The 16,899-nt window shown below is 50.1% G+C and overlaps 1 protein-coding gene and 1 long non-coding RNA gene across 3 annotated transcripts in view; one reads left to right on the top strand and one right to left on the bottom strand.

The window, feature by feature from the left end:
* LOC115892704 overlaps positions 1–5,042 on the bottom strand; it is a 30,091-nt gene extending 25,049 nt beyond the window's left edge. Inside the window, exon 1 of the long non-coding RNA XR_004052599.1 lies at positions 4,747–5,042. This is a non-coding gene — a long non-coding RNA (uncharacterized LOC115892704). The remainder of the gene's footprint in view (positions 1–4,746) is intronic.
* Positions 5,043–7,483: 2,441 nt separating this feature from the next.
* The window catches only part of GNAS (GNAS complex locus), a 58,325-nt gene continuing 48,909 nt past the window's right edge, over positions 7,484–16,899 (top strand). Inside the window, exons 1-2 of one of the 2 annotated variants that reach the window (XM_030914319.1) lie at positions 7,484–8,640; positions 8,767–9,635. In XM_030914319.1, the coding sequence (XP_030770179.1) occupies positions 7,484–8,640; positions 8,767–9,635 (2,026 nt within the window). Of the gene's footprint in view, positions 9,636–16,899 lie in introns of both variants that reach the window. The other variant, XM_030914318.1, reaches the window with a different exon arrangement.

Below are 16,899 nucleotides of genomic sequence, written 5' to 3'. Positions count from 1 at the left end.
AGATGTGGGCAGACAAGACAACCCCTGGGAAGGAGCAGAAAAGAAGATTTAGAAATGGGGAAGCGGGTCACAAAGCCAGGAAATTTGGGGGTTATAAAGTTGTTTGAAGGAATAAAGAGAGTCTTGAAGAGAGAAAGGTTGAGGGCAGCTTCAAGTATCTGGTGGCTGAGGGGGTTAGAACAAAGTGTACCAAGGGACAGACTTTAGCTCAGCATTAGGAAGGGCATTTTTAAAAGCCAGATATGGCATTGGAGGGCTACTAATGAGGCTCACAGATGCAACACCGTTAACATCACTGTCCCCCTGAGAGTTTCTTTTCTTTCTTTCTTTCTTTTTGAGACAGAGTCTCACTCTGTCGCCCAGGCTGGGGTGCAGTGGCACGATCTCGGCTCACGGCAAGCTCTGCCTCCTGGGTTCACGCCATTCTCCTGCCTCAGCCTCCTGAGTAGCTGGAGCTACAGGCGCCCGCCACCACGCTGGGCTAGTTTTTTGTATTTTTAGTAGAGACGGGATTTCACCGTGTTAGCCAGGATGGTCTCGATCTCCCAATCTCGTGATCCGCCCGTCTCCGCCTCCCAAAGTGCTGGGATTACAGGCGCGAGCCACCGGGCCCGGCCTTCCCCTGAGAGTTTCTTACAGACCTGGTCCAAAAATTCCAATTTCACAGGTGTGGAGTTTTCACACAAGTACTTCAATTGCTACGCTCAAAGAGAAAGATTTAACACCTAGAAATCTAGCCGTCTAGAGCCTTGGGTTTTGGTTCACAGCAAGGTTGGTCTTCAAGGTCCCCACTCTCAAACTTGAGGGGTCCAAGGGGCACACGCCAAAGACTGGCAGCCAGCAGAAGACCACGTTTCTTCTCCCCCCAACCCCATGTGAGAGCTGGTTTCTGAGTGTCCTGGCTTATGTCGCTGTCTCAACTAGATTTCATTAGGAAAATTTGCTCTGGGTAATTGAGGTTGTTCGAGAAGGTGAAATATACCATTCCCCTTAAACAATGATGCCCAGAAGCCCCCAGGGTGGCTGGAATTTCCACCATGAATTGCAGAAATTTTAAGCAGAGCTTCCACTAAAGCCAAATTTACCTTCCGGGATTCCCTCTTTCCCCTTGTCCAACCCCTACTTTTGCCTCTCTCTTAGTTTCTTTCCCATGGTGCTGTTCATCTTTTTTGGAATGGCCTCTTCTCCCCTGAAATTCTTTGCTGCATCATCAGCTAGTCTGGAGAAGGAATCCACAGCCCAGCTCAGGCAACCACAGAAAAAACGTCTGGACCCACTGTTGAAGCACAGGTGGTGAGAGGACAGTGGCATGCCTTGGCTCAAACAGAATTTGGTGTACCTTTTGAGAAGGTTGCTGAGCTACAGCTAATTAGCTGAGTGAAGGGGTCTAAATTCATGATGCAGGCTTTTTAATCTGAGCATATCAAGTATTTTCATAAAGACTATTTCCACTACCTCTAATATCAGCCTTGTATCTGCCTCTAACCTGGTATCTTGCCTCATCCATTTGAGGCCTTTTTCCTTTAGCTGGCATTTGCTTCAAACAGCCTGGCCACACAGACCCCTCTGCAGACAGCTGTATGCTGCTGCCTCCACCGGCCAAGGCGGGCAGAGAAGAGGCTGAAGGGAAAAGGATGGCAGCAGCAAGTCTTGATTGAAAAGTAATGAATTGTACAGCTTCAAAGTCTATTACTACTCAGTCAGCACTCAGAAAACATTTGTCACTGGGAGGCTGAGAAACATCATAGTTGCCTAAATTCTTTTCTACCTTCTCTTTCTGCTTTTACTTTTTTCTCAGTTGAAAGAAACTCACTCACAACTAATGACATGAATGGGCTATAGAGAAGGCACTTCTGCAAACTTCACCACCCACCTCCCTGCAAAGCTACAGACCAAAAGGAAAATGACTACCAAAAAAAAATACTGTTGTTCATGGTTCCTGTTCCCTTCCCTTTCGCTCACCTCCCCTCCCTCTCTCTACTTTGCTTTATCTTTGTTGCCTACAGGGATAAACCCAGAAAGCTGACAGGTAGCTACCAAAACTTGAGATATGCCTTGTGCTTTTGGTAATGAGTAAGAATCCCAGAATGTAAGTAGAAACACAATCACTTGTTGAATACATGTGCCATGAAAGCGTCAATAGAGAGGTGAGAGACTAAGTTTGGGAAGCCCAGGGCATCACCTGGGGCTACCAAGGAATGGGGCTGTAATGGTGCTGTTCAGAGAGTCAACGGTAAAGAAATACATACATTCTTTCCATTTGGGGTTCCATATTTTCAAAAAGCCACTGTTTGCCACCTGTGGCACCTGGGCCATTTGGCTTTCCTCAGAAATGCAGAGTTTAATGGAAGCATGAGAAATTTTTCCCATCCCTTTCTTAGTACATCAAGTGCAGAGGCTATTATTTTTAAGTAGCCAAGTATACACAATTTTCAAGTAACCCATCCCTGGGTTTTGACAGCCAATCCTGTCCTCCCAAACTTGACACATCATCTCACTGCAGCCCTGCACTCCAGCACACAGCCCCTCAGGACAGGGGTCAGGACCCTGGCATACAGCTTCTATCCATCCCAACTCAGCCTTTTTTTCAGGCATCAGCCTCTCCTGACTTCCTCTTCCTTAGCTGCATAAACACATTAATTGACTTTCCTTCCTCAGTCCTATCACATATTCATCTTCTCCCATGATGGCAATCCATCCAGCATTGGAAAGCTATGTTTAAGGTACTTTGCTATTATACAATTATAATGGCAGATCCTAAAAATGTCCCTGGCAAGGTTAGGCCCCAGATGACGCTGCCCACTAACATCCAGCACTGGCCATCTCCATCCAGATCAAGGCCACGTTTCTATCTTGAGTTAGCAAAATTATCAGCCCTCAGGAGGATCACCAGACAAGCCAACCAATCAGGCCAATCAAGGTGGACCCCAGTAAACCCACTAGCTGATCACCCCCAGCTCTTACTATACCGGATTCCTCAGGTCCCTGTGGCCTTTCAGGTGCCACAGGTGGGTCAACTCCTTGAACATCTGGCCACACTTCTGCGGTCCCTGACCCCACTACTGATGTTTCAGCTCTTAGCTCCACTCACCTATAGGACTTAGGTTTTTCAGAGACTGGTAGCCAGTCACTACAGAGAAATAACAAGAGTGGGAAAATGGGGGAATATCAGGGTTAAATACTGGGATTTATCCTTCCTGGTCTTAATTTACCTTTAGATTAAGGCAATTCCTATTCAAATCTAAGGGTCCTTTCTCAGCTCATAGTGGTGATTTTCAACTGGGGGAGATTTTGCCCCCCAGAGGACATTTGGCAAAGTCTGGAGACATTTTTGGTTGTTAAAACTAAGGGGATGCTACTGGCATCTAGTGGGTAGAGGCTAGGGATGCTGCTCAACATCCTACAATGCACAGGGCAGTCACCACAACAAAGAATTGCCTGGCCCCAAATACCACTAGTGCAGAGGCTAAAACACCAAATCTAGATAAAATGTAATGAGTGGTTCTGAAACCCCTTCCTCTGGTGTGCTCCCATCTCTCCCTTCTGAGTCCTCCCTGCTCACTCCTGGACTGTATCCCTTTTTCCTATCCAGTGCGCCAATTGTTCAAGATTCTGTTACCAAATGTATTTCTCCCCTAAACAGTTTTCTCTGACTCCATAAATTCATCTTTGTAAGGACGATTGCCAATTTGAATGTGTGGTCTTCATCTTTTTCTAAATTTCAGACCTTCCCTCCCTAAATTTCAGATTTCCCTGCAAAAATCTCTATCCCAGCTGCTCAAAGTTCCTTTAACTCTGCCATGTCTAAAACCAAATCAGCACTGCCACCTTGCCAGTCCCTCCCACTGACTTCCCTGTCCAACTCCCAGTGTTTCATCCATCTGGGTGCCACACTTTGGCTCCTCCATTTTTTGTATCTTTCTAGCAATAAGAGGTGCTCCAGGAGGATTCTTTGGGACCCCTCTTGAGTGTCATCCTTCAGCATTCCTGCTTCCTTCACCGTGCTAGGTCTCTCCTTTAAACATCTCCTTTGTGCATAACCCCTTTCCTTTGTTCTCTCTCCATCAGGATCATCTTCCGTGCTGCTTCTGCCTTTCCTAAAAGTAGGCTCAAATCCTCACTTGCAGAACAAAAAACTTTCAACATCCTTTCTGTTTCCTGCCAAAATAGCCTCAAAGTGCTTGCCCTCATACTCCATGCCATCCTCAGAGAGATTCTATCTAATTTCTCCTGACTTTTCTCCCCCTGCTCCCGAAGAGCCACCCAAGGTGGCCAGTTGTGTTTACCCAGCCACGCCCCATGTTTCTTACCATTATTTCCTTTGTTCGTGGTGGGCAAACCGTCTCCCATCCCCCACTACCACCTTCTATTCATAGCCAAGGCGTCTATCCTTCCTTGGAGGCCCATATAAAAAGCCATTTTCTCCACCAAGACTTTCAAGGTCTCCCCAAGTGGAGGTCTTTTCTTTCATTTTTATGCTGCTCTACTCCCTAGGATGAGGAATTGGTATTTGCCTAACTTTTTTTAATCACCTCGATGCATGTGCTCCCCTGGCAAAGAATCATGATACCAGAAAGAATGATCAAAGGGGTCCCACAGACCCATGAGGGTGTCCAACAGAGACCCTGAACCCGTTCCTCGACAAATGGTGCTTTGGGGGTGAGCGCGAGGCCTGACGAGAGCAAACCACCCCTTCGGAGCACCCATCGCATTCTCCCTGGGGCTCCAACCCCAGTGTCTACTGACCTTCCACTTGTGCAGGCTCAGCATCCCTGGAGCCTCAACTCCTTAGCCATCCTGGGCTGCTCCTCGCAGTAAGCCCTCTCCTCGTAGTCCCGGCCCTCTACCTCCCAGCCCTGGAAATCTTCTTGCTCCTCGCCTCTCCCAGCAGCGGCACCCCGTTGGCTAGGTTAGCCTGCCGCCATCAATACACCCAAGGGTTGGACCCTGGGACCCCACCTCTCCCCCGAGGCTTGGCAACCTGTGGCATGAGGAAGGGTGACCCCACGGCGCTAGCGGTCCTCGAGGTCTTCCAGGCCTAGCCGCCATACACCCGTCCCCCAACGACTTCCAACCACCCCAGCAGCACAACCTCTTCGGGCGTTCCAACGCGGCGCCCCCTATTGGACCTCCCACCCATATCCGGTTTCCGGTCTGACGCCCCCTGCTCATTCGCCAGGCAGCTATGATTGGCATGACCCCAGCCCAATGGCTGACCCGGCGCTGGGGTCTTAGGGGAGTGAGTTGGTGCTGGGACCCAGTTGAGCGGCCGTTCAGTGGATGCCCAAGTGGCTAAGCCATTTTGTGTGGAGTTAGTTGGCCAAAGTTTGAACCAAAGTTCAGTGTTGACAGCTGGAAGTGTGTAGACCCATAGAGCTAAAGCGACATATCTTTGGGGGATCCCACACGTTTACCGGGGTCCTGCTGTATTCGCCTCTTTCCCTGCTGCCTGGCCACGTGGATGGTGGACGCAGGGGGGCAAGGATGCGCGGTGCCTGTGGTACCCTGGCTCTAAGAGGGATGCATTAGACTAGGCGGTATCGCACCGTGCAGTGATTCGCCCGCCTGCAGCTCGCATACAGCGGCCGGCGCTGTGCGCCCTGCTTGCTGCAGCCCGCCCTGTGTAACACTCACCCAGCCTCTCCTCTCACAGGACTCTGCAGGTCAGGTGACCCCCTGCCTCCTGCCCAGCTGCTCTGTGCCTAGACGTGGCTCGCCAATCTATCTTATTGATGAGACCGACCTGATGCGCACCTGCCGGGTTTTACGTGACCCCCTAACAGTAGCTTTTCTCCCGGGCTCAAATCCCTCAGCAGACCCCAGACCAGAGCATAGCATGTGCACACACCAAGGTCACCAGGTGGTTTGGGTATTTACCTTTGGCTAGCTCTGAGCCCACCGCAGCATGGTAGTGGGAGTGCAGCTGCGAGGGCAACCGCTGGGTTTGTGGCCGGTTGGCGGGCTCAGTGCCGCCTCAGTAGGCTCTAGCAGTGGAAAACTAAAGCGACTACCCTAAGATACCCATAGCGAGAGGAGAGGGCCTGGAAGGGTGCTGGAGACAGGCTGTAGTGGGGCTAAAGGAGCGGACTGACCGGCGCTGCGGCCGGCGCCGGAAGCAGCGAGCAGCGCACCTCAGCTGCGGTTGCCGCGCGGCATGGTGTTTATCTGTGGGCTCAGTGCCCACAGCGTTGTCTACTCTCGAAATCACCCTAAACCAGCCATAAACGCCAACCAAAATCCCCTTTAACCCTTCCCTAGAACAGCAGGACCTGCGAAACTCTGAGGCCGCTTTGTGGGGTCCCCCTCTGCGCAGCACGCTCCCCACCCCTCCATCGGTGCCACCGCAGCTACTGCCTAGGGGGCTTTGCTCTTGGTGGTACGCACCCGAGACCTTCTTATTCCCCTGCGTCACCATCCACATAAACAAGGGAGCGCCCTGCTTGCGCCGCTGTGGACCACTGCGGAGACCCCTAGAGTATGATGAGTGTGGGGGCTGTTAAAGTGCTTTACCGGAGCCAACCTCAGCAAGCGACAAACAAAAGCAGCAAAAAGTACATCCAAGGCATTTAAAAAACAAATTGTGTGCTCGCATACTCGGCATCCCCTCTCCCTCGTCTCTCTCTGCTTCTCTGGTGGTCTCACGACCACCTGTCGCATCCCCACGTGTGCCTGCGCCCCTTCCCAGGCACCAAAAGCCTTGCGCTCTGGACTGGGGGCTTGAGATCCGGGGCTGCCTGGAGGCTGGGGGCTATGACTCAGGGTTTCAGGGGTATCCTGGGGTGATGAAACCCTTCTTCAGTCCCCCCTCCCCCGAGGAGTCGGTTGGGTTGGGGAGGGAGGGTTTCAGCTCCTGTACTCCAGCGTCCCGAGGCCCACGTCTTGCGTCACGTGTTCTGCAACGCAGGAGAGCTTTCTCTGGCCAGGGGAGAAGCGAGGAGAAAGATTCCAAATCAGTCAGGGAGAGGAGTGGAAGGAGCCAAAACGTCCCTGCGAGGCCTGCGCTCGTCAGCCCCCTTACCCAAAGTCCCGGGTCGCTGGCGCCAGGAGCAGGATCCTGGAGCTGGAGCCAGCTCGGCACTGGAACCGGCGTCCTCTGGTGGCAGAGAGAGAGCGCTACTGGCGATTTTCGGACCGAATCGGCACGCTCGTCAGATCCAAGCAGGCGGGACTGGCCTGGAGGAAAAAGAAAGAGAGAGGAGGGCATAAGGACAGACGAAGGAAGAGGGGCTGGGGGGCATACTGAGGGGATAAAAAGTGGCCAGAAAGGAGCCAAGACTCCACCAGCAACAATTGAGTTGCTTCAGCCTCGGTCTAGGGTTCCAGGCCTTGAACCCCCCAACCTCACAAGGGTTGGAAAGTGAGGCTGGTGAACTTTCCAGCTGGTACTTTGATTTAATAATAATAATAATTTTTTCACCCTAGTTCGGTTGGGTGCTCCGTCTTACGGAGCCCCAAACTTATTTTGAGAGGCCGCCACCGTGTTATGGGCATGCGCAACTGCCTCGACGGCAATAATATGTCAGGACAACGCGATATCCCCCCTGAAATCGGGGAACAACCCGATCAACCATCTTTGGAGGCCCCAGGGGCAGCTGCCCCCGGTGCTGGGCCTAGCCCAGCCGAAGAGATGGAGACCGAACCGCCTCACAACGAGCCCATCCCCATCAAGAATGACAGCGAGGCCTGTGGACCCCCAGAGGTCTCCAGGCCCAACTTTCAGGTCCTCAACCTGGCATTCAGGGAAGCTGGAGCCAATGGAAGCTACAGCCCACCTCCTGAGGAAGCAATGCCCTTCGAGGTGGAACAGTCCAGCTTGGGAGGCTTCTGGCCTACACTGGAGCAGCCTGGATCCCCCAGTGGGGCCCATGCAGGCCTTGAGGCCTCCGGCCCAGCATTCATGGAACCTGGAGCCTTCAGTGGTGCCAGACCAGGCCTGGGAGGATACAGCCCTCCACCAGAAGAAGCTATGCCCTTTGAGTTTGACCAGCCTGCCAAGAGAGGCTGCAGTCAACCTCTCTTACAGGTCCCAGACCTTGCTCCAGGAGGCCCAGGTGCTGCAGGGGTCCCCGGAGCTCCTCCCGAGGAGCCCCAAGCCCTCAGGCCTGCAAAGACTGGCTCCAGAGGAGGCTACAGCCCTCCCCCTGAGGAGACTATGCCATTTGAGCTTGACGGAGAAGGATTTGGGGACGACAGCCCACCCCCGGGGCTTTCCCGAGTTATCGCACAAGTTGACGGCGGCGGCCAGTTCGCGGCAGTCGCGGCCTCGAGTGCGGTCCGCCTCACTCCCGCCGCGAACGCGCCTCCCCTCTGGGTCCCAGGCGCCATCGGCAGCCCATCCCGAGAGGCTGTCAGACCTCCTCCTAACTTCACGGGCAGTAGCCCCCCGATGGAGATCTCCGGACCCCCACTCGAGATGGGCAGCGCCCCCGCTGGGGTCGACGACGCTCCCGTCAACATGGACAGCCCCCCAATCGCGCTTGACGGCCCGCCCATCAAGGTCTCCGGAGCCCCAGATAAGAGAGAGCGAGCAGAGAGACCCCCAGTTGAGGAGGAAGCAGCAGAGATGGAAGGAAGCACAGCCGCTGATGCCGCGGAGGGAGGAAAAGTCCCCTCTCCGGGGTACGGATCCCCTGCCGCCGGGGCAGCCTCAGCGGATACCGCCACCGGGGCAGCCCGTGCAGCCCCAGCAGATCCCGACTCCAGGGCAGCCCCAGAAGATCCCGACTCTGGGGCAGCCCCAGAAGATCCCGACTCCGGGGCAGCCCCTGCCGCCCCGGCCGATCCCGACTCCGGGGCGGCCCCTGACGCCCCGGCCGATCCCGACTCCGGGGCGGCCCCTGACGCCCCGGCGGATCCCGACTCCGGGGCTGCCCCTGACGCCCCGGCCGATCCAGACGCCGGGGCAGCCCCTGACGCCCCAGCGGTTCCAGATGCCGGGGCAGCCCCTGACGCCCCAGCCGATCCAGATGCCGGGGCAGCCCCTGAGGTTCCCGCCGCCCCTGCGGCTGCTGAGACCCGGGCAGCCCATGTCGCCCCAGCTGCGCCTGACGCCGGGGCTCCCACTGCCCCAGCCGCTTCTGCCACCCGGGCAGCCCAAGCCGCCCGGGCGGCCTCTGCAGCCCCTGCCTCCGGGGCCAGACGCAAGCTCCATCTCCTTAGACCCCCCAGCCCCGAGATCCAGGCTGCCGATCCGCCTACTCCGCGGCCTACTCGCGCGTCTGCTTGGCGGGGCAAGTCCGAGCGCAGCCGCCGCGGTTACTACGATGAAGGGGCGGCCAGCAGCGACGATGACTCCAGCGGAGACGAGTCCGACGATGGGACCTTCGGATGCATCCGCTGGTTTCAGCATCGGCGAAATCGCCGCCGCCGAAAGCCCAGGCGCAACTTACTCCGCAACTTTCTCATGCAAGCCTTCGGGGGCTGCTTCGGTCGATCTGAGAGTCCCCAGCCCAAAGTCTCGCGCTCCCCCAAGGTCAAGAAGGTACCCCTGGCAGAGAAGCGCAGACAGATGCGCAAAGAAGCCCTGGAGAAGCGGGCCCAGAAGCGCGCAGAGAAGAAACGCAGCAAGCTCATCGACAAACAACTCCAGGACGAAAAGATGGGCTACATGTGTACGCACCGCCTGCTGCTTCTAGGTAATGCGGCGGACTCTGCCTGCGGGCAGCAGGGCCGCCGGGGAACTGGGTAGGGGGTGGCAGGGCTGCCTGGTGGGGCTCGGGGCTCGGCAGTGGGAGGAGGGGATCCAGCCAAAGGCGGGAAGAGCTTGCTAGAAAGTTCCAGGGAGGGACCCTAACTATGCCCTGGGAGCGGGAGGGGATCTTGGGTGGATTCGGGTGGCCGAAGTATATGCCCTCCAGGGAGAAAAGTGGTGCCGAGCGACACTGAGGGTCGTTTCCGGCTGGACAGGCCAGCGCCAGCAACCGTAAGCTGGACAGGCAGGGGCTTCAGGTGAGCCAGGAACTGCCGGGGAGGGGCCCCAGGGCTCCCCTGGCTAGGCTGGTGGGGTCCATGGTGGGCTGGGGTCGTTGGGAAAGGCGCGCCCCCGCCTCGCCTGGCACGGCTGCTTGGACTCAGACAGCTTGTCGTTGGTGTGTGTTGGTGTCCATATTCTGTGTTCGCCTGTGCATGATACGCTCAAGTGTCTCCCGTTCCTATCCCGGCACCCCCAAATTACCCGGCGACTGTGTACTTGTACTTGGGAACGGGCTGTCTTGTGGTTTGCGCCATGGCGCGGGCAAAAAACTTTCAGTGTTCGCACACTCTGGTGGTACCTGCGCCCGGGAGCTCTGCGGTGAGCCGTGCGGAGTAAGCGCGGGGAAGGTGGCGGGGCCTCCCGGGAAATAAGCGGAGCACCTGGCCTGGGGGAGCGGGGGATCGCTTTTTGCCGGCCTCCGTAACCTTGTTCCTGTATGTCTTTCTCTCTTTTTCCTTTTGCGCTAAGCGTTTCCTCACTTCTCATTCGTTCGCCAAACCCTCCCGCCTTTACAGTTGAAAAACCAGACACACAGGTATCTGGGGCGCCCGGGGCTGCACACATCAGTTCGGTATTCTGCACACACTCAGCTCTCCTGGTCGGGGGATGGGGGAAAGGGGAAACAACCTGCTGTAGGCAAGTCTGAATCCCAAACCACGTGGGGGCTGGTTCCAAGGGGGTGGGCGTGGCTGTGTTTAAAAAATATGAAATAATTTTTTTTCCTAGCAAAGAGCCTGAGGTAAGCCAATCATTTTTACAAAGAGTACAGTAGGAGGGGCTTGGTTTAAAAAGATGGGGGTATGTGTTGGGAGTGGAATGTCACCTTTGTGTTTGAAATGCAACTAAAATAAAAATTTTCAAAAAATGCGCTGAGTGTATTTGAAGTGTGTGGACAAAGTATGGCAAAACTGTGAATATGACTTGTGAAACACGTAAATGTTTGCATGTGAATTTTTTCAAGCAGCTTTAGCTGGGGGCAAAGAGGCTTGTCAAAGGTAAGGTCTTCTGCAAATTGGCTCTGTATACAAAAAATATATAAAGGTCTTTTGATTACAGAAGTTAAAAATCATGATATTCTCATCAGGAGGGTATTCTGGTGGCCCTTCTACCTTCCTCCCCTCCTCTGCTCACATTTCCCCACCTCTTGGTGCCCTCCTCTCTCCAGGATCCCCCTCCGCAACCCACAGCAAGACTCTCTCCTGTATTTCCCAGTCTTTCCGCGGCCATTCCCAGTTCCCCACCCCCCAGCCCCCCAAGACTTCTTAACTTAAATCTGGGGCATTAACTATTTTTGCCACATTTAATCAAATCAGCAATTAGCAATGGTCTTAATATGTGGTTTAAATGAAAACTTTCAAACGAACTTCACAAGCTTAATTTTTACATTTTATTCTCTAAGACCTTTCAAGGGATTTCAAGATCACAGTTTTTAAGACTGCGCTACATTTGTTAAATGTGTTAGAACTTGTGATGGTTTTTTATTAATGGCATTACTGGCATATAACTATGCTACTGTGATGTGGCTCTCACAAATCACAATTTTAGATGTGAGGATCATTTTGTGTATGCCCATCCAGGTAGATCATAACATTATCATTTACCCAAAAACATATAATATGGTAGTTGTTTTAAATTTCAAATGTCTCAGCTAGACTAAAGCTACCAAACATTAAATGACAATGCACTGGTTTCCCTGCAGACATCTGATTTCGCCATAACAGACCCATTTCAATATTCCAAGCACAGCTCAGATTAGTGTTTAAAATTTACTCACATTATTTACCATGGAAGACTGGTTGTAAGCAAAAAGAATTGGGGGTCATCCCCTTTCTGTATATATCCTGGGAAGCAAACCTGTAAATTTGGGGTAGGAGGACACAAATGGGTACAGACAGGAGACCCAAGTGACAGTGTGCACCTGACCCCTAATTGTCAAATTGGTAATGTGCCTTACATGCAGGGCCTCAGTTGCCTCCTTTGTGAAATGAAGCTTTCCTAGCAGATCTCCACTAAGGAATGCTTTGCCATGATCCGAGTCTTCTATTCTTCCTGTGGGTGGGGGTGGAGGAGACACAGTCCACTTACATCAGGACTGGAGACTTATACCATAGATTGTGCAGCCATCAATCCTGCAGCAAACTGTCCATGTTTGGGACCAGTCTTAAGAATATTAGAAGTTCCCTTTGTCTCCCCTTATTTTGTCACCAGGAGTAAAAATTAACTTTAACAAAAGGCATATTTGCTAGGGTTACCTTGCACCTTGTCCTGGCTTTGTTCTTGGGTGCTGGTGGCCAAACACCTTTGGATGCAGCATAGTCCAGAAGATGGGCTGGTAAACCATGGGCCATGTCTAGCATAAGCCTGAAATATGATAGCCAGTGTTAGCTGCTAGCTGAAACTGTACCACTGCAGTTTGTCAAAGCAGGCTACAGTTTTTGACCAGGCTTCCTTTTGCAGAGGTGACGTACCTCTTCTGGACCTGAATTATTGATTGGGGACAGGGAGAGGAGGAAGGATGAGGACTTACTCACATGTAGGACAAGACTTTTTACTAACTTTCTAGTCCCAACATATAAAACAAGACATCCATCTATACATCCCTACCACTGAAAATGTAGATCAAATGGCTGTCTTTTGATATGGTTGCTAATTTGTGACATGCAGATTCATCTGTTGCTTGAAAAATGTTTATGTGGTTATCCTTTCTGTTTGTATTGCCTGGACTATTTAATCTCATTACAGGGAATCTTAAGAAATAAAAGAGAGAGAGAGAGAGAGAGAGAGAGAGAGAGAGAGAGAGAGAGAGAGAGAAAGATAGATAGAAATCAATAATACGATTAAAATTCTAAAATATTTAAAGAGTTCTTTTTAAAGAAGCCCTTTTCTTCTTGCTCAACACTATCCACCAATAGACCATTTCCATGTTTCTGTTACATTTTAAAATAATTTTGGTGGCTGAAACATTTTTTAAGACTTCATTTAGGTGTGATTTCCTCCTTGTTTAAGAACTGAAGGGGGCTAATAGATCAGAGTTTCTTAGTATCTGCCACATTTATTAAAATTGTGTAGGCAAATGCTATATATAAGAAAGGTTATTCTGCTATGATGCTTTATTTATACAGCGAATCACAATTAATTGTATGATTATTTATTTATGCCACCAAGTGCAACAGTGATGCATTGTATCCCATCTTGCAGTAGCGCCTTTTTATTTTTATTTTCTCTGTCTCTCTCTCTCTCTCTTTTTTTTTTTTTTTAAACATACAGCCATTTTCCTGTATTCTAAATGCCTCCACTGAGCTTTTGGTGTGGTGGGAACGATATAGCCTATCAGGCCACAAAATTTTGGAGTCCAGATAGGTTTATTATTTTCTCTTCTCAGTCTCCTAGTAAGATTCATGCTTCTCAAAGCCTGAAATTCTACCTTGGTTTTAATTCTTATAGATTTTTCTCAAAAAAAAAAAAATTTCCCATATAGGTAGATTAATGTTTAAAATTTACCCACATTATTTACCATGGAAAACTGGTTGTAAGCAAAAAGAATTGGGGGTCATCCCCTTTCTGTATGTATCCTCCTAACTTGAAAAGGAAAATCTCACTGTTCTCAGTATTATTAGTAACCAGTAATAATAATAATAATAATAATAATATAATAACACATTCTGATAACATTTTTGTTTGGTTTGAAACAAAGTCTCGCTCTGTCGCCCAGGCTGGAGTGCAATGGCAGGATTTCTGCTCACTGCAACCTCTGCCTCCCAGGTTCAAGCGATTCACCTGCCTCAGTCTCCAGAGTAGCTGGGATTACAAGCGTGTGCCACCATGCCTGGCTAATTGTTTGTATTTTTAGTAGAGATGGGGTTTTACCATGTTGGTCAAGCTAGTCTCGAACTCCTGACCTCAAGTGATCCACCCAGCCTCCCAAGTGCTGGGATTACAGAGGTGAGCCACCGCGCCTGGCCACCTTTTACATTTTTTAAAGCCTTTCATCTAGTTATATTTGTCTCTTGAAACAGTCCTGGGCAATAAAAACTTGATAGGGCCCCATTTCATAGGCAAATAAACCAAAAGCTCAGAAATTAAATATCGGGCACTTTTTTTTTTTTTTTGAGTAGGAGTCTCGCTCTGTTGTCCAGGCTGGAGTGCAATGTCATGATTTTGGCTCACTGCAACCTCTGCCTCCTAGGTTCAAATGATTCTCCTGCCTCAGCCTCTGAGTAGCTGGGATTACAGGCGCCCGCCACCACACCTGGCTAATTTTTGTATTTTTTTGTAGAGACGGGGTTTCACCATGTTGGTCAGGCTGGTCTCAAACTCCTGACCTTGTGATCCACCCGCCTCAGCCTCCCAAAGTTTTGGGATTACAGGCGCAAGGCATCGTGCCCAGCCTTCAGGCACTTTTACTCAAAGACTGCTAAGTAGGTAAAGGATCTCAAATTTCAAATTCAGATAAGATAATGCTTACCAGAAATGTGATGGTAAGCTATAAAGCATTATTTAAATGTAAAGCATGATTATTTTAAGTATACTATGTGCTCTTAAAATCCCTTGCCAAAGGACATGTGTCGAGTAGTCTGCTACTTTCTGAATTATAGCCAAACTCACAGATCCCTGCTTATAAATGTCCATTAAGTGTACATGAAACGTGAGCTCCCCCATTTCTGAGATGGTTGTCATTGCTATGGTGATAGTTCATTCCACATTTGCTTTAACTCATCTGCCAGCACTGCAACATTGCAGCCTTAGCTTGTTGGGCCACTGTTTCCTTTTTTTTTTTAATGCAGTTTTTTTTTTTGTTTGTTTGTTTTTTATGCAGGTTTTCTTGAAATTTTATTTTGTTTTGTTTTTTGTTCGTTTTTTAGCAGGGTCTAAAGCTTTTCTTCTTATTTAGGTTTCCACTAAGTAATAATTAATCATTATAATAATAAAATGCAGTTACTTTTCTGCATAGCTCTATTGTAAGTATAGTGTTAGAATGTTTAGAATCCTGGTCTGGATCTCATGATCTTATTAAAATAACTCTGCTCCATATTCTTCCTAGTGATTTTTTTTTTTTTTTTATGTCTTACCTCTAGTCCAGGCTAATTTCCATTTAGCAAGAGTCAGTGTATGGTCTTAGAAATCACCTTGGACTTTTATGCAGGAAAGTTAGTTGTTGTTGTTGTTGTTAAGATGGAGTCTCACTCTGTCACCCAGGCTGGAGTGCAGTGGCACTATCTTGGCTCACTGCAACTTCTGCCTCCCAGGTTCAAGCTATTCTCCTGCCTCAGCCTCTCGAATAGCTGGGATTACAGACATGCGCCACCACACGTGGATAATTTTTTGTATTTTTAGTATAGACGGGGTTTCACCGTGTTGGCCAGGCTGGTCTGGAAATCCTGACCTCAGGTGATTGGCCCACCTTTGCCTCCCAAAGTGCTGGGATTACAGGCATGAGCCACTGCGCCTGGCCAGGAAGGTTAGTATTAAGCAAAAAATAAATTTATTTTTAGAGAAGGTAACCTAGATTTGAAATTCCCAATGCCAGCCATGCTCCTTCTTCTTTTTAGAGTTAATTTTTCCTCCAAATAAAACTTACTCCCAACCCCCAGCAGAAGTGTGGCTCTTCAAATGCCTCTAAATAAAGTAACTCTCAGGAGACACATCAGTAGTGAACAACAATTCGTTTCTACACTTCTTGGTTTCTTTTACCTACAGTAGCAAATGTGAGGTTCCTCTCAAACCCACTCATGCCATTTGCCCATTTAAAAATCAAATTTCTCAGGACGAGTAGCAATTTTCAAGAGAGAAGGAACAGGGCCAATTGATGTCACAAGGTCCCCACCATCAATTAAAACAAATCATTGGAGGGAACTAAGAGTATTGGTCAGCCTGATTGACCATCTCTGACCCCTTAGAATAGGGACTAGGAGACTCTGGCCCTAACACACACCTTCACAGATTTCATTAAATTAGACTGAATGGAGCTTTTTTTCCCATCAGATTCGTGTTCTGGCCTGTGGTCACCCTAAGCATAAGATCATGTTCTCTTTAGGAAGGAAGAAGAGAATGGACCTGAGCCTCTCTTTGGGAGTTCTGCTGAAGAGTCTGCAAGTCCTAAGTGGCCTTTACGCAATTTAGAGACCGGAAGGAAGGCACGAATACAAATTGGCCATGGAGGTCTCAGGGGGAAAGAAGCCCCTGAACAAAGGAGAGGAGAGGTATTTCAAAAAGAGGCTATATCCTCTTTTTTTGTTTGTTTGTTTGAGATGGAGTTTTGCTCTTGTTGCCCAGGCTGGAGTGCAATGGCGCCATGTTGGCTCACTGCAACCTCCGCCTCCCGGCTTCAAGCAATTCTCCTGCCTCAGCCTCCCGAGTAGCTGGGATTACAGGCATGTGCCACCACACCCCACTAATTTTGTATTTTTAGTAGAGACAGGGTTTAGACAGGGTTTCACTGTGTTTGTCAGGCTGGTCTCAAACTCCTGACCTTAGGTTATCTGCCAGCCTCGGCTTTCCAAAGTGCTGGGATTACAGGTGTGAGCCACCGCACCTGGACTTTTTTTCTTAATTCCCCCCAAAAGAGGGCCAGCTACTAGAAGCAAAGTTACATTTGAGAAATCTAGAGTCTTTTTTAAAGGGTAACATGCTCAACCCAGTGCTTGGCACATATCAGTACCCCAAAAATGTTTTGGGTTTCTTGGGGTTTTTTTGTTGTTGTTTTTTGTTTTTTGAGACATGGTCCCACTCTGTCGCCCAAGTTGGAATACAGTGGCATGATCTTGGTGCACTGCAACCTCCGCCTCCTGGGTTCAAGTGATTCTCCTGTCTCAGCCTCCCCAGTAGCTGGGATTACAGGTGCCTGCCACCATGCCCAGCTAACTTTTGTATTTTTTAGTAGAGATGGGATTTCACCACGTTGGCCAGGCTGGTCTTGAACTCCTGAC

This window comes from Rhinopithecus roxellana, chromosome 13, assembly GCF_007565055.1.
Source record: "Rhinopithecus roxellana isolate Shanxi Qingling chromosome 13, ASM756505v1, whole genome shotgun sequence".
NCBI classification, from domain to species: domain Eukaryota; kingdom Metazoa; phylum Chordata; class Mammalia; order Primates; family Cercopithecidae; genus Rhinopithecus; species Rhinopithecus roxellana.
The sequence above is the reverse complement of the archived record's forward strand: the minus strand, read 5'-3'. Positions and strand labels throughout refer to the sequence as shown.